General features: G+C 59.6%; 2 protein-coding genes across 2 annotated transcripts; both read left to right on the top strand.

The window, feature by feature from the left end:
- The first annotated feature begins 7,595 nt into the window (after window positions 1-7,595).
- On the top strand, window positions 7,596-16,008 carry SLC20A1 (solute carrier family 20 member 1). Its single transcript, XM_036396776.2, has 11 exons — window positions 7,596-7,765; window positions 7,912-8,361; window positions 8,449-8,589; window positions 8,685-8,770; window positions 9,975-10,071; window positions 11,620-11,739; window positions 13,245-13,493; window positions 13,578-14,127; window positions 14,373-14,558; window positions 14,809-14,893; window positions 15,351-16,008. Exons 2-11 carry the CDS (start codon window positions 8,052-8,054, stop codon window positions 15,504-15,506), a joined length of 1,980 nt encoding a protein of 659 aa, XP_036252669.1. The 5' UTR covers window positions 7,596-7,765; window positions 7,912-8,051; the 3' UTR covers window positions 15,507-16,008.
- Window positions 16,009-16,938: 930 nt separating this feature from the next.
- LOC118695297 (cytosolic purine 5'-nucleotidase-like) lies at window positions 16,939-21,600 on the top strand. The gene is made up of 18 exons (XM_036396779.2): window positions 16,939-17,027; window positions 17,447-17,520; window positions 17,607-17,724; window positions 17,803-17,898; window positions 17,984-18,075; window positions 18,166-18,223; window positions 18,337-18,430; window positions 18,547-18,600; window positions 18,700-18,783; window positions 18,938-18,979; window positions 19,449-19,556; window positions 19,713-19,779; window positions 19,864-20,034; window positions 20,208-20,259; window positions 20,342-20,402; window positions 20,521-20,697; window positions 20,812-20,913; window positions 21,013-21,600. The coding sequence occupies exons 1-18, from the start codon at window positions 16,939-16,941 to the stop codon at window positions 21,058-21,060; spliced, it is 1,587 nt and encodes a 528-aa protein (XP_036252672.1). The 3' UTR covers window positions 21,061-21,600.
- The last annotated feature ends 564 nt before the right edge of the window (window positions 21,601-22,164 follow it).

A 22,164-nucleotide genomic window follows, 5' to 3' on the forward strand; every position in this document is an offset into this window, starting at 1 on the left:
GCACCGCTGGCACCTCCTGGAGCCTCCCAGCAGCGGCAGCGGACGCCCAGACCCGGCGCCCCGTGTCCCGCTGCCCGTGCCCTCGGTGTCCCCTGTGCCCCCGGTCGCCCCCTCCCCTCGCCATTCCCGGCTCTGCCCGCGGCGGGGCGGGGCTGCAGCTCCCGCTCCGCGCCTGCAGGTGGCGCCCGAGCCACGCGGCCGCCGATCGGGGGCCGGGCGCGGCACCGGAAGCGGCCGCGGCACCGGAGCTGCACCGGAAGCGGCACCGGGAGCGGCACCGGGAGCGGCACCGGAAACGGCGCGGGCCGGGGCCGGCGGGGCGGGGGAGCGGTTCCGGCGGCAGCGGCTGCGTTCGGGCCTGGGGGAGCTCCCGAGCCGTCCCCTCGCTCCAGTCCCGCTCTCTGGCCCGGTGACCCCCGCCACTGTGACCCTCGGCCCGTGGGTTCATCCAGCCGTCCACAAAGGTCCTGGGACACACCGCATCAAAGCTACCGAAACCAAAAACGGTTCCGTCAGCTGCTTCCCTTGATCAGCACTGCGACCATCCAATAATATTTATTATTATAATAAATAATTATTATTTATTATATAAATAAATTATTTATTTATTTCAATAAAGAGAGAGACGGTGGACTCCGTGCTGCTGGGAGCCAAGGTCAGCCAGTTTCCTCCCAGTTTCAATCTCGGCCCCCAAGTTCTGTTTCCTTTGCTTTCCTGAGCGTGCTCCTTACTCCCTGAGGGGCCAAGTGAGTGAGCAGCTCCCTGTGCCAGCTGACAGTTGCCACTCCTTTTTGGTGACTGATGTCACCTCGGTGTGTGGGCACCGAGGGTTTGGGATCACTCCCAGGTGTTATCAGCTCCTGACTCCTCCAGGGGAACTCCAGGAAGGGTTTGGTCCCTGCTCAGGGTAGGTGCACACCTGACACTCAGGCACTCCCAGGAGCACTGGGACTTGCTCTGCGCACAGGTAAAGCCCCAGGTGGCCTCTGCAGAGTTTTCTAGAGCAGCTCCAGAGAAGCCTGTGTGTGCTGGGGCAGGGCTGAGTCTGGTGGCTCTGCCTGAGCTGTCTCCAGCAGCTGGGGAACATTTGGGCCCACCGTGAAGATGGAGAACAGCAGAGGCTGCCGTGGAGATGGCAGAACGTTGCTGGTGGAACCCCCTGAGGTCACAAAGGGCCCTGTGGAGCTGCAAATCCAGGCCCTACAGGTGTGCAGGGCAGGTGGGTGTCACGTCTGCTGCTGCAGCAGCAGCTCCAGGAGCTGCACCAGCAGCAGCAGCACCAGGAGCTACAGCATGGCATGGGCATGCTGGGCCCTGGCTCTCAGCCTGCTCCTGCTGGCCCTGCCAGCCTGGGCAGCTCCGTGGCAAGCAGAGCCCGTGGGTAGGTGGCAGCCAGGATGCTCTGCAGTGCCTCATGGGCAGCAGGGGCTCAGAATTGCCCTGACTGTCTCTCTGTGTCTCTGCAGCGCAGGAGGAGGAGGAGGAGGAGGCGCCTGGGGAAGGCCTGGCAGGCCCCAGGGAGAGCACCGTGCACACAGCAGGTGTGTGGGGATGGCTGTGCTTTGTGCAGCCCCACTGTGAGACCCCTGAGGCCCCAACACAACCCAGGGGATCCCTCCTCACAACTGGGGGGCCCAAAGGCGTGCACTCTCCTTGGCACAGGAATGGGTTTTGTTCACTCCAAGGGTTGATTGGTCAGGCAGCTCCTGTCCAGCTGTGCTCCCCCTGTCCAGCTGTGCTCCCTGCGCTCCCCCCATCCTCTCTGTCCAGCCCCCTGAGTCCCGACCATGGGGACAGCTGCATCCTTCAGCAAAGATGGGCAAGTGCAAGAAGAAATGTGAAGGATTCCCAGGATCAGGGAGCACAGCCTGGTGTGCTGTGTTCTTCCATGATCCTCTTCCCTGTTCTGCTGTTCCATCAGGACAGATGGTGCTCCAGGCTATGGGGGGAGCTCCTGGGGGAGTCTGGGTGCAGCTGTGGGCACTGTCAGGGCGTTCCCAACTTCTCAGCTCGACCCTGCACTGGAGCTGCCCTGGTCACTCGTCAGTGCTGACCGACTGCACAGCCTGAGGGCTGCTCACAGGGTTCGCTGGGGGCAAAATGCAACTTTATTCTCTGCATCAAGGTCCAGGGTATCAAGATGGAAGGGGACAATCTTCCGTGGAGACAACCAAAGTGCTGCATGACATCCTGAGGGAGCTGAAGGCGATAGTAGGAGGTGGGCACAGGTCACTCCTGAGCAGCACGGTCGAGACGCCGAGGTTTTGGGTGCATGGAGGGGCACACCAAAGACCCCCCAGCCACACTCAGATCCTCGCTGAGGGACCCTGTGGGCACTGGCGAGCTGCAAGGGTGGCCCAGAGTCTGTACTGCCAGCTGTGTCTCCAGCTGAGTCCCGGGGACCGTGATTGCCCCAGTCAGATCATCACTGGCCAGAGCACAAGAGAAATTGTGGGAAGAGTCCCCAGGAGCAGGGAGCAAAGGCAGACACTTGAAGAACTGGATTAGGGTTATTAGCAACACTCTGAGGAGAGGGAGGGTGCAGAGGGTGGGGACCTGCAAGGCCTTTGGGAGTTCCCTTGGTTTTACTGAGGCTGAGGAAACGTTGCCACCACAGGATATTCCCCTGCTCAGAGCTGTGACCGTGTTCACAGGGGTCTGAGGATGAGGGAAGAGATGAGGATCTGACTCCATGTTTCAGAAGGCTTGATTTATTATTTTATGATATATATTATATTAAAACTATAATAAAGAAATAGAAGAAAGGATTTAATCAGAAGGCTAGCTAAGAATAGAAAAAGAAAGAATGATAACAAAGGCTTGTGACTGACCAGAGAGTTTGAGCCAGCTGACTGTGATTGGCCATTAATTAGAAACAACCACATGACACCAATCCCAGATGCACCTGTTGCATTCCACAGCAGCAGATAATCATTGTTTACATTTTGTTCCTGAGGCCTCTCAGCTTCTCAGGAGGAAAAATCCTAAGGAAAGGATTTTTCATAAAAGTTGTCTGTGACACAGAGCTGCTGGCGAGGTGGCAAAGAACATTTGGTGGCAATGCCAGCCCTCTGGTGAGATGGCCAGAGGCATGCAGGACACACTGACGTGCACTCCTCTGGCAGGAGTGAAGAGCCTGGGGCTGAGCGGCGCTGTCAGCAGGAGATCGGCCGGGGGCAGCGGGGCCGAGCCGGGCACCGGGGACGGCGAGGCAGAGCCTGACACCCCCGTGCTGGGCAGGGCAGACACCAACGCCGTGGATGCCAGCTCCTTCCAGACCTACTGCATCGAGGGCATCGTGGCCATCCTCGGCTCCATGCTGCTGGGGATGGTGCTGTGCTGTGTGATCCATGTGTGGAGGAAGAGGAGGAAGTGAGCTGGTGGGGCGGAGGAGAGCTGCTGTGGCAGCACGGGGTGGCACGAGGCGTTTGGAGCTCCAGTGAGTGGAGATTGGTGCTGTGGGCTGGCCCAGAGCCCTCTGTGTGCCCTGTGCAGGGGTGCCCACGGCCCAGGGGTGCCCAGGCTATTCCACACCCTCACACCCACCCTGTGCCCAGCACGCCTCAGCAGCTTCCTCTGTCCACAGGCGCCTTGCAGCTGCCTGAGCCAGCTCAGAGGGCCCAGGCAGAGGAGCCAGCATAGTGTTTGGAGAATATTTGTATTTATAAATAAAGAGCAGAAGCACAATCAGTTGTGTTGTACTGGCAGCAAACTCACACGGGTGCCACTGCAGGTCCCCTGGGTACTAAGGGGGTGAGGGGAGCCCCACATGCCACTGATTCTAATTTATTCCAATTTGATTTTCACTATGTGTATTATCCATGCTGTAAGCAATACAGTGACCCTGGACATGACCCTTCGTTGCGTTTTTTGCAAATTCATATTAATTCCACCTGAATGTGAGGAAGAACTCTGTGCAGGTGGCCATGCACTGGGACAGATTGCCCAGGTTGTGGAGTCTCACCCACTTGTGATATTCCAGGACTGTCTGACCACAATTCTGTGCAATGTGCTCTGGATGACCTCGCTTGAGGAGGGAGGTGGGACCAGATGATCCCACTGTTGTCTCTTTCAGCCTTACCCACAATGTGATTTGTGTTCACTAATGCCTTTGCCAGTGATCCACCAGCACGCAGTGAGTGGAAGGGGTCTGCCATGCAGGTTGTTTCATATGCTTGGGCACCATCCCCTGGAGAAATGCATGGCAAGGAAAGGAGCTGGGGCTAACCTTGGCAGGGCTTTTTCCATCCCAGCTTACTGGAACACCAGGAAAAGGTGAGGTGCCTGTGCGGGTGTTTCCTGTGGAGCTCTGCTGTGTCTGGCTGCTGTCCAGAACAAGCACTGAGTGTCTCCCAGCCTCCAGCAACTCACAGACCCAGGAATATTTTATATCTATTCTGTTCTGTACCTTTTGCCATGACATATTAACACTCTGTGGTTCATGCATTTATTCTGAACCTGCTTTCCTGTTGCTCCGACAAACCAAACTATTCATGGATCACGTATATGGATCATGTAAGTTCTCACAGAACATGACTGCACTTTCAGTGCCCAGCTGGTGACACAGGGAGGGGCCATGGAGGCACATGTGGCAGGGGCGAGAGCCATGGAACAACTTTTGGGGTGAGGTAAGGAGACAGAGATCATTCAACAGTTAAGTCATGGGCAAAACGCTTGACTCAGGAAAATTAATTTTAATTTATTACCAATTAACAACCGAGTAGGACAACGTGAAGTAAGAGGATCAGTCAGGAGTGGAGCCCAGGTAGGCAGGGACGCCAACAGCTGCAGTGCTGGGGGTTTCTGGAGACTGCTGGTGACACCCAAGAGGTCCAGAGTGTGCCAATGAGTGCTAGGATGCCCAGTCACGCTGTTGAGCACCCGGGCACATCCAGGAACCTGCAGTCCAAGCCAGCACCAGGACTGGGAGTAGTGATGCCAAGCAGGTGGATTTCAGGGCACGCTCAGCATCCATCAAAGGCTCCCAGTGCAGGAGTTACAGACTTACTGGTGTTACTGGGGCGGGGGATGCAGCCCCTGGCTCTGTGGTGAGACAGCCACAGGCTGGAGTGTTTCCCAGGGCGGTTCCCAGCAGTTCCCAGAGTCCTGCCTTAATTGCCTCCAGTGTCACAGTGCCACCGCTCAGGGTGGGGCTCACTGCAGGGGTGAAGCTGACAAAGGTCTGAGGATCCCCTCCCAGTGCTGGGAACCTGCAGTGCACTGTCCTGGGGCTGCCCAGCCTGCTCCTCTCCAGCACATCCTTGGCCCTGAGTCCATCTCTTCAGTTCTGTGATCTGTGCAAGGTTTGTACCCCGCTGTGCCCCCTGCAAGGCCCTTCCACGCCTGGCCCCTCACCTGCACACTTTGTGCTGTGCCCCATTGTCACTTTGATTTTTTAAGATTTTCTAAGCCTTCTGATGTTGACATTCTTGTAGTGAACTTTCTCACACACTTTCTGTAAATAACTAATTGTTTTGCATTCCTTTATGGAAGAAGTTGATAGACTGTTGGTTTGTCCAGTGTCATTGGAGAGGTGGCACTGTTACCCTCCTGTTACCCTCCACTGTTATCCACTGTCACTCTTAGAAAACTGTAAATGTTAGAGTCAGAAAATAAAGTTCCCTTTTTTCTTCACCTTGAGAACAGTGGTGTGCACTTGTGTTCTTTCGTGTCCTATAGCGACATCCCATGTTTGGTGCACCCCACACACCCAGTGCTGCACCCCACGTACCTGTGGCTGCACCTGCATGCCCAGTGCTGCTCCCCAGACCTGCCCCTACCCCTGCAGGGGTGCAGACACACCTGGATCCCTTCCCAGCTTTGAGGGTATAGGGTTATGGGATCTGCGGGCCCACAACATGGATCCTACCAGCTTCATCCAGGGACTCCTGCCAGTTTCCTCCCCAGTTCATGCACCTAGGGCAGGAATGTGGAGTGGGGACAGGGGAAAGGTGTGGGCTCACCCCTGCTAAAGCTTTGGGGAGCTGAGAGTGCAGGGGTTCCCCAGGCCGAGGTACACATCCCTCCTTCCCCCAGCCCCAACTGTGGCTCTGTGCAGGCAGTGCTGCACGTGGCCCTGGGGACACAGGGCCCATGGGGACACGGGCTGGACTCTGCCCAGGTGACGCAGGGGCAGTCATGCAGCAGGGCTGGGGCAGCCTGGCCACTTCCCCAGGCACCAGGGGCCACCTGCAGCCCCTGTCACTGCGTCCCCATGACGTGGTGGTGTGCAGTGGCCCGGCCGTGCCAGCCCCAGCTGCTGACCCGTGTGGTGGCACAGCCCCTGGCCACACACCCCAGCTTCCTGTGCCGGCTGACCCCTGCCCCAGGGCTGCGTCTGGGCACTGAGCCGTGGTTCCTGCTGGGCAATGATCACCCCAGATGGGAATGGGAGAGGGGCTCCCCCAGCTTGGGGCACACGTGTGCCCCCAGCGTGGGCCGGGGCACGTGGGGCTGGCTGTGCACACACATCCACAGCTGCTGCACGCCGAGGGGCTCACCCCTCCCGTGGCACCCAGGCTGGGGGGACCCTGCAGGACCTCCTGGAAACCTCCTGGGAACCTCCTGGGACCTTGCAGAATCCCCTGAGCTGCCACACTCAGCTGTGGATCTGGTGCCGTAGTTAATCCTGGTGGGAACTAGTTTCAGTCCCCACCTATGGTCCTTGCCAGTCTAGTGGGGGACCCCTGGGCTGGTGCTGGTCTCAACCAGTGCAGGCACAAAGCCTGTGTGTGATGCCAGTTCAGAGCTGGAGTGGCACTGAGCACACTGGAGAGGTACTGAGGCACACTGGAGAGGGACTGAGGCACACTGGAGTGCCAGCCCCGTGGCCAGTAGCTCCTTGCCCACCTGGGCTGGCACAGGCTGGTCATGCTGGAGCTGAGCAGAGCAGTTCCATACCTGGGCCAGCCCCACATCCGTGCCAAAGCGAGTCGAGCTGTGCTGCATCCCAGCCTGGGCCCTCACACCTGCTGGGCTGTGCCCGTGCCACACTGGAGCAGAGTCCACATCGGTGGAAAGCCGTGCCAGATGTGCCCGGCCAGGCCATGCTGTGCCAGTGCCGGTGCCGGGCCATGCCGTGCCGTGCCGTGCCGGTCCTGGAGCCATGCCGGGCCGTGCCGGTGCCAGTTCCGGTGCCAGTGCTGGGCCATGCTATGCCATGCCATGCCGTACCGGTACCGGGCCATGTCGTGCCAGTGCCGGTACCGGTGCCAGTGCCGGTACCGGTGCCAGTGCCAGTACCGGGCCATGCTATGCCATGCCGCGCTGGTTCCGGTGTCATGCCGTGCCGGTTCCGGTGCCAGTTCCGGTGCCGGGCCATGCTATGCCATGCTATGTCATGCATTGCCGGTTCCGGTGCCGGTTTCGATGCCGTCCCTCCCGGGGCACAGCGGGCGCGCACGTGGTTCGCCGGCGCGCTGCCCGCACGGGGGGGCGGGGCCGGCCTCGGTCTCCGTGCTCGGCGCTGCCCAATGGCGATGCGGCCCCGCCCCTTTCCCTCGGAGCGCGGACCAATGGGCAGCGAGGGCGGGGCCGGGCCGAGCGAGGGCGGGGCCGGGCCGGGCGGGGGCGGGGCCGCGGTCACGCGGGGGCGGGGGGCGGTGTTAAAGGCGCTGCGCGCTGTGGCCGCCTTAGACCGGGTGGCGGCACCGACCGGGACCGGGGGAGGGTAGCGGGGTCCGGGCGGCACCGCATCCGAGCGGCACCGCACGCGGCTAGGCATTCCCGGTTAACGCGGCCCGGCCCGGCCCGGCGCGGCGCAGCGGTGAGCGGCGGTGACGGGCAGGGGCGGGCGCACGCACGCACGCATGGCGGCGGGAGGGGGCGGTGGCGCGCGCGGGAGCGGCCGTTACCGGCGGCGGGAAGGGCCGGTTCCGGTGCTCGCCCCGCTCAGCTCTGTCCTTCCCGCAGGATGAGGAGCGGCGCGGACCATGGCGCAGCAGCCGGCCCCCAGCCCCTGCGACCCACGGGCCCCTAGGACGTCGCGGTGTCCCCGAGCCCTATAGCGATCCCTCTATTTAATTTTGTACCTAATTTATTAACCCATCGCCATGGAGCCCACGGTGCCCGCCGCCCCCATGGCCGACTTCCTCTGGATGCTGGTCCTGGGCTTCATCATCGCCTTCGTCCTGGCCTTCTCTGTCGGTGCGAACGACGTGGCCAACTCGTTCGGCACGGCCGTGGGCTCGGGGGTGGTGACCCTGCGGCAGGCCTGCATCCTGGCCAGCATCTTCGAGACGGTGGGCTCCGTGCTGCTGGGTGCCAAGGTCAGCGAGACCATCCGCAAGGGTCTGATCGATGTCAAGATGTACAACTCCTCAGAGGAGATGCTGATGGCAGGCTCGATCAGCGCCATGTCCGGTAAGGAGCGGGGAGGTCACGGTGGAGGGGCACTGTGTCCCGGGATGCCCTGGTGATGGCTTTCTTAGCAGGCTGCTTCTTCTCCAGGATCTGCTGTGTGGCAGCTGATGGCTTCATTCTTGAAGCTCCCCATTTCTGGAACCCACTGCATCGTTGGGGCCACCATTGGCTTCTCACTGGTGGCCAAAGGGCAGGAAGGTGTCAAGTGGTCTGAGTTGCTGAAGATTGGTAAGTGCAGCAGGACCACCCCAGACATGGACCCCATGTGTCCCTGGGCTTCCTTTTCCAGCAGCAGGATGCTGATTGTGCCTCTCACTTTCTAGTGTTGTCCTGGTTCATCTCACCCCTTCTTTCGGGCATCATGTCTGCTATCCTGTTCTTCCTCGTCCAGAGGTTCATCCTCTGTAAGGTAAGGGCTGTCTGCCCTGTTTTCTGATGCTTTGGGGCTCTGGGCTGCTCTCAATGGACTTGTTGGTTGGCTTATGGCCACCAGGGCTTCTCCTGGCACATCCTGGAGTGTCTGTGTTGGCATCAGGGGAGCCCTTTGGAAACTGAAGACGTGAGAAAATGGGGCCTGTGACCACTCCACAGAGTGGACTTGGAGGGTTTGGGGCATCACCTCCCCTCTGAAACATGGGAGTTGTTTTGCCTGGCTTCAGCAGGAACAGCCCTGTTTCCCAGTAATGAAGTAGCTCAGAATTGATAAGACCAGTGCTGTCATCTGGGCTTTTCCAAAATCCTGGTGTAAGGGGCTTTTTTTCCATGAGGTAGGCTGCAGGTAAAGGTATTTATCCACAGCCATGGCATTCCTCAGCTAGGAGGGACAGAATTGTTTCCGAGTCTGGGGAAGCCACATTCCTGAGACCCAAACTATGCAGAGAAACTCCAGTATTCTTTTCTGCATATCTGAGGTTAAATTCCTTTAAGTTTTACCTCTAACAATTGAAGAGATGTTAAGATTTTATCAGTGGCAGTCCTTTAGAACAGCTCAGCGTCACCACTGTCACAGTAACCTTGTGTAACCAGCCTCCCAAAGCGTGGCTGGCCCTGTCATGCTCCATCCTGGTGCTTGTGCTGCTTGACATTCAGGGAGGCTTGGTGTGCTTGTCCTGATGCCAAATCCCAATTGCTGGGCAGCAGTGGGGATTAAACACTCCTTCTGCTGGGGTGAGGGCCTTGCTGCCAGGTATGTGGTCAAATAAGCTCCTTTGTGACTAATGGACTTTTTATTTTGTTCAAGAGAGCTGAAAAGGGGCAAAAGCTTTGAAAGTTATTGGGGAGTTGAAAGAAAAATGTAAGTGGAGGTGGCACTTTGGGGAGCCAGGGAAAGGGTTCAGAAGCCAGATAGAGATGAGTTGTTCCAGGCCTGGGAGTGCTGGAAGCCTTGGCTGGGTCTGCCCTAGCTCTGTGGGGAGGCTTGTGGGATCCAGGTGTTGTGCTACCTCCTGCCCTCCATCTGACTGGCGGCTGTTCCCTAAAGGCTGTTGGGAGCTGTCGTCTGTAGGTGACTGAGGGCACAAACCCCTTCTGGAGAGGATCTGTTGCTGAGCTGCTCCTGGGCTGCTGCACAGCCCCCACTGTGCCTCTCTGCAGCACTGCTCTGTGTTTTCCAGGCAGATCCTGTTCCCAACGGCCTGCGAGCTTTGCCCGTCTTCTACGCTTGCACTGTGGGAATCAACCTCTTCTCCATCATGTACACTGGGGCGCCCTGTAAGTGCACAGCAAATGCTTCAACCTGAATTTTGAAATTCTTTCCAAAGCCTCCATTAAATGCACGATTTACCCCTTTTTTGCTTTACAGGGCTGAGATCTCCTAGAAGGCGGCTGGCCTGTGCCGGTTACGGAAGGCGGCAGGCTAGCCTGCACTGTCTGGGCTAGGTAGTTGCCCAGCCAAAGAGACCTGCTCAAACTAAACTCCTCCAGACCTTTCTCCTTAGACTTGCCAGGACTGGCCAATAACATGGCTTCCCCTTCCCTTCTCTTACCTGTGCTAAAACTCAGGTATCTGCTGGCTGCCAGCAGTGGGGCTCGGAGCAGGGATGGGGCTGCGCCTCCTGCTTCATCCTGTCCCTAAAAACAAGCTAATTACTCTTGTCCAGAAGAGCTGGCCTGTGTGCTGCAGAGTCTGAGCTTCAGGTTGAAAAGCCAAGCTAGGATGCTGTGTGGCAGGGGACAAGTCAGGAGCAGGACTAAGGGAGGGCTCAGCAGGGATAGGTGGATTTGCTTGTGGAGCCAGAGGCTCCGTCACCTCCGTTGTTTGCTGGGATGACTCGGCCTGAGCTGTTTTCTGGTGTCAGCGTGGGTTTCCTGTTGTGGAGGAGCCTCTGGAGGTGGGATGCGGGCAGGCAGTGATGGCTCTGGCAGGGTTTGCTCTGTAAACAGTGGCTGGAAAATTTTTTGGAGGGATGTCAGCTTCCCCTTCCCTGGGCTCTGCAACATGGGGGAGAGGAGGGCAGGCCTGCCGTGGTGCTGCTGGGGGCACTGGGGCTGCTCCCAAATTAACTTGGCATGTCCAAAGTGGATCTGTGTTCATCCTGAGCCCTGAACTGCTGAGTGAACTCTAGGTTGCTTGAGCACAGGGTTTGCAGGCGGACCTGTGCCTGCTGGAGGTGTCTGGGCTGCTTCAGGAGCAATAAGGCACTGCCTGCAGCAGCAAATGCAGGGTTTGGATAGTCACAAGCACCTGATGCCCTACCTGGGCTTGTGTGATGCTAGTCCTCTGCTCAAAGTCAGGCTGCCTGTGAGAATGCTCCTAAGTGGGTCATGTATCACCTCAGATGCTATGAAGCCTAAATTGCCATTGACTCCTGGAGCACAAGAGCTGCCCTCCCCAGCAGCTGCAGGGGCTGGAGAGCTCCAGGGTGGGAGCAGCCCAGTGTCCGTGTCCTCTCCAGAGCAGGGAAGCAGCACTGGTGCTGCAGCAGCCACACTGGGAAGTGTTTTTCCCTTTGACATTGCAGCAAATGAGGAGACAAGAGCTGTGTGGAGCCCGGGGCATGCACCACTCTGTACAGGGCTTGGCTGGGGGAAAGGCTGTGAAGGGTCAGCTACTGATGGGAATGTGACTTGTGGGGCTGAGAGCATAGCTAGGGTCTCAGCAAGGTCAGTGATGCCTTCCCAGCAGTGCTTCTCCCTGGCAGGTGGATTAGCTCAGGGCTCTTGCAGGTGATGGAGTCCCTGTGCCTGGGAAAACCAAAGTCATATATCGAGGAGGGTTTTGCCCAGAGGTTTTCAAAGATCCGTTGTTTTATTTCCTAGTGCTGGGCTTTGACAAACTTCCTCTGTGGGGTATCCTCCTAATTTCGGCGGGGAGTGCTGTTGTCTGTGCTCTCGTCGTCTGGTTCTTTGTATGTCCGAGAATGAAGAAGAAAATCGACCGTAAGTACCACGTCCCTCTGCAATCCTCGGGGAAGGGCACGCTCTGGCTAACCCACTTCTCTTCCCAGTGGGAGATCCCATTAGCTGTGGGGCTGTTATTAACAGAATCCTCCTCTTCACTCGGGGATTAACCTGCTCTGAGTCACTGGGGCACTCAGCGTGCTGGGCTCTGCCTGCTCCTAACCCAGGCACCCAGACCCCCCCCCAGGAGCAGCTGTTGTGGTGCTGAGCAGTGTCTGGGGCTGATTGATCTGCAGGGTGGTCTCTCCTGGAGCTGTGGGCAGTGTCAGACAGCTTGTCCCTCTCTAACAGAGGAGAGAGAAGGCAAGAGACAACGTGCCTGTTGTAATCTTTAATCTTCTCATACCTGCTGAGCAATCCTTGGCCTGGCTGATGCAGATCACAAGTTTAAAGCTGATGAAATCCTTCCCCTGTAGCAAAAAAACCCAAAACACTCTATTGAAAGGCATCCAAAGGATCAGCCTGGAGCTCTGCCTCCGGAGCAGTGCTTGGAACTGCATGTGGTCCTGAATATCAATGATGTGTGCAGGCTGGGGCCTTGGGAGTTGGTGATGAGGGGATGTCCTTGTTGTGCTGGTGTAATTGGGGTGTGACTAACAGCTTTATGACTGCTCTTGACAGTCCTCCAGCTGTTTAACTTAACTCCTGCCCATGAGGTGAGGTGGGCTCTTCTGCCTGTCAGGCATACTATGCTCCCTGCCTGCCCACAGCATCCCTGGGAGGAGGTGGGCATGCAGGGGGAGACAGCTCTGCTGGGACTGGATGCCAGGATGGAGGGTTGATGCCACAACCCAGCCCTTGAGGCAAACAAAGTGACAGGGAAATGGTCATGTTTATGACAAGAAGGTGGTTTTGGTTGTTGTCTGAAGGAGCTGACCTCATGTTTTCACCTGGAGAAAACATGCTTTTACTGTTAGAGGCGGAGGAACAGCCTCAGGTTCCACAGCTTGGTGCTGCTGGTTTGGCTGCCTAGGGTGGACAGGAAACCAGGCTGCCTTTGGGGGGTGGAGACCAGCTCCTGTTTGGGTTTGTCGTCCAGCAGTGGAAGCTGGAGAGGAGCCCAGGCTGGAGCTGCTGGGCTGGTAGAGGAGCTGGGCTCTTCTGGGCGCCTCTGTCAGCTTCAGGGGTCATAGCCGCTCCAGAAGTGGGTCCAGAGCATCCCACTGCCCACGGGGATGGGACAAACATGGCCCAAAGAGGAACCTCTGCACTAGACATTACCGACATAAAAGCCCCATAATGGTGTTCACCACACCCCGTGTGGGTGGGGGTGTCTAAAAATAGGGGATGAGCTGGCATAGATGGTTTGGCTGTTGTGCCCGGGACAAGGTGTGACTGTCCAGCAGTTTCCAAAGTTCAGGATGTGGAGGAGCTGTAAATTTTATTTGGCTGCCATAAATCTGAGTGGCAAGGGGTGTGGGCTTGCTGCTGGCATTGGGTGCAATGGTGGAAAGGGGTTTGATGGTGGCTGCCCTTCTTTGCAGGAGAAATAAAATCAAGTCCTTCTGAAAGCCCCTTGATGGAGAAGAATGCTTGCCCAAAGGAGGAGCAAGAGGAGGCCAAGATGCCCTTGGAAGATGCCAAGGGCCCCGCTGCTGATGCAGGGTCAACCGCGCCCCCTCGGGCAGCGGGGGAGGAGAGGATGGTCTCCTTCAACCTGGGGGAGCTGGAGGAGGCCCCAGAGCAGGAGAGACTTCCCAGCCTTGACCTGAAGGAAACAAGCATTGATAGTGGTGAGTAGCAGGGGGTGATTGGGGTTCTGAGACTCCCCCAGCCCAGGCACCCCTTGGTGCTAACCCCGCTGTCCCCCCTGGCAGGAGCTGTGCGGCTGCCCAATGGCAACCTGGTCCACCTGAGCCAGGCAGTGGGCCACCAGCTGGGCTCAGGGGGGCAGTACCAGTACCACACTGTGCACAAGGACTCCGGCCTCTACAAGGAGCTGCTGCACAAGCTGCACCTGGCCAAGATGGGGGACTGCATGGGGGACTCGGGGGACAAGCCCCTGCGGCGCAATAACAGCTATACCTCCTACACCATGGCCATCTGTGGCATGCCCCTGGACTCTCTGCGGGCCAGGGACGTCGAGGAGGGGGAGAGGCTCAGCTGGTCTGTGGTGGACACGAAGAAGAGGGTCCGCATGGACAGCTACACCAGCTACTGCAACGCAGTGGCGGATGCGCACCCGGCTGCTGACGTGGACCTGAACACAGCCCAGGCAGAGCTGGGGGCCGCTGACCGCAAGGGTAGCACCGGCTCCCTGGAAGAGTGGCACGAGCAGGACAAGCCTGAGGTGTCTCTGCTCTTCCAGTTCTTGCAGATCCTCACAGCCTGTTTTGGCTCCTTCGCTCATGGTGGCAATGATGTCAGGTCAGTGGCGTTGTGGGAGCCAGGGAGGCTGCTAGCTGGGGCTAGTGCTCACAGAATCATGGAACTACAAAATAGTTTGGGGTGGAAGCGACCTTAAATACCTTGTTCCAACCCCCTGCCATGGACATGTTCCTCTTGACCTGGTTGTTCCATGTGCCATCCAACCTGGCCTTGAACACTTCCAGGGATATTCTATCTTGCCAAGAGCCTCTGGCCCTCTAGACCAGTTCCTCTTTCTCTTCCAGCAATGCCATTGGGCCCCTGGTTGCACTCTTCCTGGTCTATCAGACGGGCGATGTGGCTACCAAGGTGGCAACTCCCATCTGGCTGCTTCTCTATGGGGGTGCAGGGATTTGCATTGGCTTGTGGGTCTGGGGAAGGAGAGTCATCCAGACGATGGGGAAGGACCTGACTCCCATCACACCATCCAGGTAAGGGCTACCATGGAGCAGAGGGGAGGCTCCATGAGGCCTGAGAGCTGCGTTCTGCTCCAGGAGCCCCTCTCCATTCTCTCCTGGGGGTTTCAGTGGTGGAGCCGGGGTGTGTGTGGCTCCAACACCTTGCTGCATCCTGGGGGGTTCATCCGGGGGCTGCAGAGACAAGCTGTGCTGCCTTGAGCTGAGCCCACGGTGTTTTGGGGTATCCCGTGCCCCTATTCTGATCTGCTCTCTGTCCCTGCAGCGGCTTCAGCATCGAGCTGGCCTCAGCGCTGACGGTGGTCATTGCCTCCAACGTTGGCCTCCCAATCAGCACAACCCACTGCAAGGTAGGAGGGCTACCAGGGGCATGGCTTTGGCTCTGTGTGAGCGCAGAGTTCCCAGCTCTTGGTGCTCACAGGGCTGAGCTGTGTGGGAGGCCCCACTCTGGGCCACAGGCCACTGTCAGCTCCCAGCTCCGCTGCTTGCATCTCAATGTGGGGTGGCAGCAGCTGCCCAGCCTCGGGGTGGGCCCCTGGGGCACTTGGGAGGTGATGGCAGAACAAAACCCCTTTCATGATCCCCTAAGCTCTGCCAAGAGGCCATGGGAAATCGAGTGCTGCGGGATCCTGGTCCTGTCACCCCTCTGGGCTGGCAGCTCCTTGCCCTGCACTCCCTGCCTGCGCTCTGTGTGGTGCCCATAGGCCGGGGCAGGACCCAGGGCTCTGCCTGAGACGTGGAGGAGTGCATGTTTGAGGGGTGCAGAGGGGTGCTCTGGAGCTGAACGTGCCCCGGCTCCTCATGCAGGTGGGCTCAGTCGTCTCAGTGGGCTGGCTGCGCTCCAGGAAGGCGGTGGACTGGCGCCTCTTCCGAAACATCTTCATGGCCTGGTTCGTCACCGTCCCCATCTCCGGCCTCATCAGCGCTGCCATCATGGCTGTCTTCAAGTTCGCTGTCCTGTGAGGGCACCAGGGTCCCACTGCTCCTGCTTCCCACTGCTGTCCTCCCTCGAGGAGCCACCGAGGCTGCCTGCTGTGGGGTGGCAGCTGCGCCCATCTGCGCATAGTGCTGTCACTGAAGTACTGAAGTATCTTTTTTTTTTTTTTTATATAACTGTCTTGGCGCTAACATTGTGGGGGTGCACTGCCAGGGCTGTATGTGCCCCCAGGTGACCCCCCTGATCTGCTGTAGCTGTAGATAAGCAGTTACTGGGGGCCACTTTCTCACTTCTGCCGATCCCCTGGCAGTGATTTTTGGGGGAAGGACAGAGGTTGGTCCTTGCCTGCCCTGGAACAAAGGGCCAGGGAGTCGTGGGGTGCCCCTCTCGCAGGCTGTGCAGTGTTCAGCTTTGCCTCCATTGCGTAGTGCTGTGGACACCATCCTGCTCGGGGGCCCTGGGGGCTGCCCTCTGGCCCCCTGTCACTGCTGCTACCTCGGACTTAATAAAGATTTCCTTCGTATGCCAGTGCTGCCTGTGGTTCTGGGGATTTTGGACACGGCAGGGGCCCCAACTGCTGCCCCACAGCCCTCGCTGCCTTGGCCCTGAGCCCCAGGAGGGAGCTGGGGACAGAGATAAGCGCCCCACGTGCCGCCTGTATCACGGGAGGGGCTGTAAACAGCCCTGCGCTGGGGTTATCGGGGCCCTGCACCTGGGGGCGGCTCCAGCCCGCTGTGGGGAGATGTGTGGCTGTGTGTCCGGCCTTCTCCGTGCCTCACAGCCCTGGCTCAGCAGCTGCTCCGCGGCCCCTCCATGTGCCGTGGGCTGCTCCCTCATGCCTGGGTCAAGGCCGGGCCGGGCCCCGCGTCAGCGGCCCCGGGGTGTCGCAAGAGACCTGGCGGGGGCAGCCGGGAGAGGGGCCGGGGCCTTGGGCACACGAAGGGTTCGGGAGGCTCTGAGTGGGGCCGTGAGGGAGCCCCGGGCGGGGACAGCACACGGAGGGTTCGGGAGATGCCGTGTGGGGCCCCGGGCGGGGGCTTGCGGTGTCTCCCGGGCCGAACGTGCCCCATCCTCCCGATCCCCCCGAGTGAGGCCGGGGCGGCTCCGCGGTGCCCTCGGGGCGGCTCTGGGGCGGCGGCGAGGCCGGGCCCTGACCCCGGTTAATGATTCGCCGCTGGGCAAACAGGGCCCGGGGCTGCGGGCCCGGCCGGGGGGCGCGGGGGCAGCGAGCCCCGGTGAGGGGGCGCGGGGAGCGCTCCCCGTGTGAGGGGCACAGGCGGGAAGGGGTGTCCGTACCCTGGGGGAAGCACGGGGGAACGGCTGCCCCGGCCGGGGGTCACTGCCCCGGGGTGCCCCGGCCCCGTGCCGGCTGTGCCGCCCGAGGCGGGGCCGGGGGGGCGGTTCCGCAGGGCCCCGTTAAAGCGGCGGCGGCCCGAGGCGGCGGCGGAGGCGGTGGCGATGGGCAGCGAGGGCCAACGGGGCCCGGCTGCGGCCCGGGGCCCCGGGCAGGGCGACCCCCGGGCCCTGCGGAGGGACTGCCAGCACCGGTGGGCTGGGGACCGCGGGGGCACTGCAGGAGCGGGGATGCGGGGCGAGGGCTGCGGGAGGACAGGTGGGGACGGGAGCGGGACCCCGAGCAAGGGCCCCGGGCCTCAGGTACGGGACCCTTGTCGCAGCGGGAGGGGGCAGAGGCCCTGGGTGCCATGTCGGCATGCCGGGGTGGGAGCAGGTCCGAACAGGGGCTTACTGTCCCCCCCTCCCTCCTCCAGTTCCATTTCCAGCTCCACAGCCCGTTTTTCTGCTCCAATAATTTGCTGTGGGGGCCCTGGGCAGGGATGAGCGCACAACCCTCCCAGAGCACTGACCAGGCACTGGGATAGGGAAACACGACCCCATCTCTTCCTCTGTGCCACCCCCAGCCCTAAACCTCTCCTCACCTCATAACTCCCCCCGTGGTCTCCCCCAGGATCTTCGTCAACCGGAGCCTGGCGCTGGAGAAGATCAAGTGCTTTGGCTTTGACATGGACTACACCTTGGCTAGTGCGTTTTGTGGGGGCCCTAAGGCAGGGTGGGGCAGTGGTGGCATTCCCCCAGCCCCTGCCCACATCCCCCTTTCCCCCCTGCAGTGTACAAGTCCCCTGACTATGAGGAGCTGGCCTTCGCTCTGCTGCTGGAGCACCTTGTTGCCATCGGGTACCCTCCTGAGATCCTGGCCTACAAATATGACCCCAGCTTCCCCACCCGGTCAGTTTGTGGAGCGGGTCCCAGGGACGGGAGGGGAGGGGAAGGCAGCCCCCCAGCACTGACAGCTGTGTGGTACAGGGGGCTGGTGTTCGATGCCCTGTACGGGAACCTGCTGAAGGTGGATTCCCACGGGAACCTGCTGGTCTGTGCCCATGGCTTCCGTTTCCTCAAGGGGTGAGTCTGGGAATTCACCATCCTTGGGGCAGGGGGAAGTTGGAGGTCCCTCAGGGTGGAGTGCAGCTCCATGCTCCCTCCCCAGAGCCGAAATCCTCCACTATTACCCCAACAAGTTCATCCAGCGGGATGACATGAAGCGCTTCCACATCCTCAACACCCTCTTCAACCTCACAGGTGAGTGAGAACCCCCATTGTCCTGGCCCTCCCACCACCCTGGGGTGCTATCCTGCCCTGCACCCCTTCTCACGGCCCCCTCCCTCACAGAGGCCCACCTCTATGCCTGTCTCGTGGACTTCTTCACCAACTGCTCCAGATATGTCAAGTAAGAGGGAGGTGGTGGGTGGGGGCTTGGTGTTGGATCAGACAGGTGTAGATCTTGGGGGGAGCTTCCCTTAGCAGGGCAGCCCTTTCACATTCCCTTCCTGCCTGTTGCAGCTGTGACACTGGCTACAAGCACGGGAACCTCTTCATGTCCTTCCGCAGCATGTTCCAGGATGTGCGCGAGGCCATGGACCACGTCCACCTCTCTGTGGGTGCAGGGGGCAGGGGGCTGGGGCTGGGGCTGGCGAGTGCTGGCAGTGCTGGGGTTTTCCCACACACACCCCCTGGGAGGTTTTGGCCAGCCCCACCCCATTCCTCCTGCAGGGCTGCCTCAAGGAGAAGACGCTGGAGAACCTGGAGAAATATGTGGTGAAGGATGTGAGTTATACAGACCCCAGGAACCCCTCCCCACTCTGCTCTCCTGTCAATTCCTCGTGGGACCCCCACGCTTCCCCCCACTGACTTGCCCCTCACTAGCCCCGTGTGCCGCTGCTGCTGAGCCGCATGAAGGAGGTGGGGAAAGTCTTCCTGGCCACCAACAGTGACTACACCTACACTGATGTGAGTAGGGGTGTCCCTGTCCCCCACCTGCGTGGATAACTGCCCTGCATGGTCCCCCCTGCCCTGCATGGGGGAGGCAGAGGGGCTGGGTTGAAGCACAGGCAGGGTCTGCCTTGCCTGGGGGCAGCAGTGATGATGCCAGATGTCCTTGCAGGCCATCATGTCCTACCTGTTTGACTTCAGCAATGAGGACAAGGTGAGTCTGTCCCCATTATGGGCTGGCTGGGTATTATAGTAGCAGGCCACTGAACAGGGTAATAATTAGCATTGGCTCCATGGTTCCAGAAGGCTGATCAATCACTTTATTATACTATACTATATTATACTATTAGAAAACCCATCACCCTTCCAGATAGTCCAGACAGTCTGATACAGCTTTTTCCAGATTAGGCCATTGAATCCAAACACCATCACCATTGGCCAGTTAAGAAATCACCCCTTGGTGAACAAATCTCCATAGCACATTGCATATGTTCACAACAGCAGGTGCAGCAAGTGAAGATAAGAACTGTTGATCATTCTTTTCTCTGATCTTCTCACAGCCTCCCCCAGCACAGTGCCTGGGAAAGCTGTGCCTGCTGCTCTCCATGGAGAGAGCTGCAGCCACAGGTGGAGGGCACAGCGTGCCATCAGCACCCTCCTCCTGACCCCCTCCCTGTCCACAGGCTGACGTCCCACGGCGACCCTGGAGGTCCTACTTCGACCTGATTGTGGTGGACACCCGCAAGCCCCTCTTCTTTGCTGAGGGCACTGTCCTGCGCCAAGTGGACACGGTGGGCACCTCTCCCCTGCTGCAGGGCTGGGGGGGTGGGCACTGGTTGGGCCCTGAGGGGGCTCCTGTGGGCACAGCAAGGTGGGTTCATGGCCGATTGGCCGCCAAGCAGGCAGAGGTGACAGTGTCCCCATCCTGGGGTGCTCTTGTCCTGCAGGACACGGGGAAGCTGCGCATTGGGACGTACACGGGCCCCCTGCAGCACTGTGCTGTGTACTCTGGTGGTAAGCACCCAGCTGGGCTCTCTGGGCTCTGTAGGCAGCAAGGGGGACGTGCCTACCCCCCACCCTGACCCCTGGGTGTCACAGGCTCCTCGGATGTGGTGTGTGACCTCCTGGGTGTGAAGGGCAAGGACATCCTCTACATGGGAGACCACATCTTCGGGGACATCCTGAAATCCAAGAAGCGGCAGGGCTGGCGCACCTTCCTGGTGGTGCCTGAGCTGGCCCGAGAGCTGCAGGTCTGGACAGAGAAGAGTGGTGAGCAGTGCTGGGCTGGGGACACTGACTTTACCGTGCAAGGGGAGGTGTCTGGAGCCTCCTACACCCCTGGATAGTAAAACTGCCTCAGTGGGCCATGCCCTGACGCTCTGTTGGTCGTGCTGGGCAGTGGGTGATGCCCCTGCACTGAGCTGGCCCTGTTGCCCTTGCAGAGCTCTTTGAGGAGCTGCGGAGCCTGGATCTCTTCCTGGCCGAGCTGTACCAGTGAGTTGGTTGGGGTGGGAGACAGGCAGGGGTGGGAGCACACCCTCCAGGTGAGCCCTTAGCTGGGTCTGTTCTGTTCCAGGCACTTGGACAGTGGCAGCAGTGAGCGCCCAGACATCAGCTCCATCAAGCGCCGGATCCAGGTGACACCAGGCACTGTGCCTGCTGCACACAGCTTAGCTCACCCCCCTGCCACAAATTCCTCTGTGGAGGGCCCCCCAGGAGCTGCCGGGTGCCCTGACCTTCCTGCTGCACCCACAGAAAGTCACACATGAGATGGACATGTGCTATGGAAAGATGGGCAGCCTGTTCCGCTGTGGCTCGCGTCAGACACTCTTTGCCAACCAGCTGATGCGCTACGCAGACCTCTACGCTGCCTCCTTCATCAACTTCCTCTATTACCCCTTCAGCTACCTCTTCCGGGCTCCCCCTGTCCTGGTAGGCAGCCCCAAGGCCCTGCTGATTACCCACTGTGCCTCAGTTTCCCTCCCTGCCTGAGCGGGCATGGGGCTGGTGCCAGCCTCTCTCTGTGAGCCTTGTCACCCCCCGCAGATGGCTCATGAGTCAACAGTGGAGCACTCTCACCGGGACTCAGGGGATGCTGGCACTGCCCTTCCTCCCTGGCTGGCCCAGCATGGTGACCCTCACCAGCAGGTGGGTGGCAGGAACACAGGGGCAGAAGGACATGGGCATCCTGCCACGCTGATGCCCTTGGGGTCCTGTGCCCACTGAGCCCCTTCTGCACTGCCTCAGGTCCCCCAGGACTCAAGTGGGGAGGAGGAAGATGATGGAGAAGCCTGAGCACACCCCAACTGCCATGCTGCCCACGGGAGGACATTCAGTGGCCCTGGACCACTTGCGCTCATGGCCAGCTGCCACCTCTGGTGGCCACAGGATGGCTGGTGGCCCTGACTTCTGGTCCCTGTCACATCTGTCCCCTGTCCCTGGGCAGTTGGGACCTTCTCCTGACTCTGCCCAGAGCCAGGAGAGGCTCCCTCCCCAAGTCTGCTAGCTCCTGCCCCTTTAATTCATATCTGCCTGTTGCCCCTTGAACTCATTCCTCTCCCATCAGCTCAGTGCCAGTCTGGGGGCACCCAGCACCAGGGTGAACAGGCAGTGCCACTGCTGCAGCATCCCTGGCAGCCCCACTGCAGCAGTTGGGCTCCAAGCAGCTAAAGCCCCCTGCCCCTTTAGCCTCTGGGCCTGGCCATGAGCACCACAGTGCTGGGTGGATGGGGTGGGGCTCTGCAGGTGACACCTGCTCCAGGGGAAGCCCCCGCACCTGCTGTTTCTCTTTTCTTCTTTCTACCCTTTTCTATTTATAAAACATCCTCAAAACTCCTGGCACTGCAGAGACATAAAATTGGTTTTAAAGGAAAACTGTTTTGTCCCTGCACCTGAGATCTGGGGGCAAAGGGCAGTCCCCCAGTCCTCATCCAGCAGCTAGGGCAAGCACAAGCCCCTAGGGAGAAGGTGGCAGCCCCGAGCTATCCCCAGCTCTGAAGAGGGGCCAGGCCAGCAGCACTCCACAGAGCAGAGCCACCCCGTGCCAGAACTGCTCTGAGACTTCTGCCCGCATCCCTGGCTCAGTGGAGATGCTGAGCCAAGGCTGGGGTTGGGAGAGAGGAGGAGAAGAGTGTGATGGGGCCAGGAGCACTGCCTGCGGGGGCTGGGTGGGTGACAGCAGGGCTCCCCCACCTTCCACAGCTGCAGTGTGGTAACTGTTCCCAGCAGAGAGCACCTGCCAGTGTGGGAAGATGGGTTGGAGAATAGAGAATAGAGACAGTGCTGAAGGCAATCGCACCCCTGACAAGTTGCAGCTGTACTAATTACCAAAGAGTAGGAACAGGCCTGCCCTTAATTGGCCACAGCTGTGTCCAATAAGGGTGACTGTTAAAAAAGAGT

Source organism: Molothrus ater, chromosome 28, assembly GCF_012460135.2.
Source record: "Molothrus ater isolate BHLD 08-10-18 breed brown headed cowbird chromosome 28, BPBGC_Mater_1.1, whole genome shotgun sequence".
Taxonomy (NCBI): Eukaryota; Metazoa; Chordata; class Aves; order Passeriformes; family Icteridae; genus Molothrus; species Molothrus ater.

Coding starts and splice junctions, on each gene's coding strand:
- SLC20A1 (XM_036396776.2), top strand. CDS start 8,052: ATGGAGCCCACGGTGCCCGCCGCCCCCATGGCCGACTTCCTCTGGATG. Junction 8,362..8,448: donor CTCGATCAGCGCCATGTCCG/GTAAGGAGCGGG, acceptor CTTCTTCTCCAG/GATCTGCTGTGTGGCAGCTG. Junction 13,494..13,577: donor GGAAACAAGCATTGATAGTG/GTGAGTAGCAGG, acceptor CCCCCCTGGCAG/GAGCTGTGCGGCTGCCCAAT.
- LOC118695297 (XM_036396779.2), top strand. CDS start 16,939: ATGGGCAGCGAGGGCCAACGGGGCCCGGCTGCGGCCCGGGGCCCCGGG. Junction 17,725..17,802: donor GACCCCAGCTTCCCCACCCG/GTCAGTTTGTGG, acceptor TGTGTGGTACAG/GGGGCTGGTGTTCGATGCCC. Junction 18,431..18,546: donor TGGACCACGTCCACCTCTCT/GTGGGTGCAGGG, acceptor TTCCTCCTGCAG/GGCTGCCTCAAGGAGAAGAC.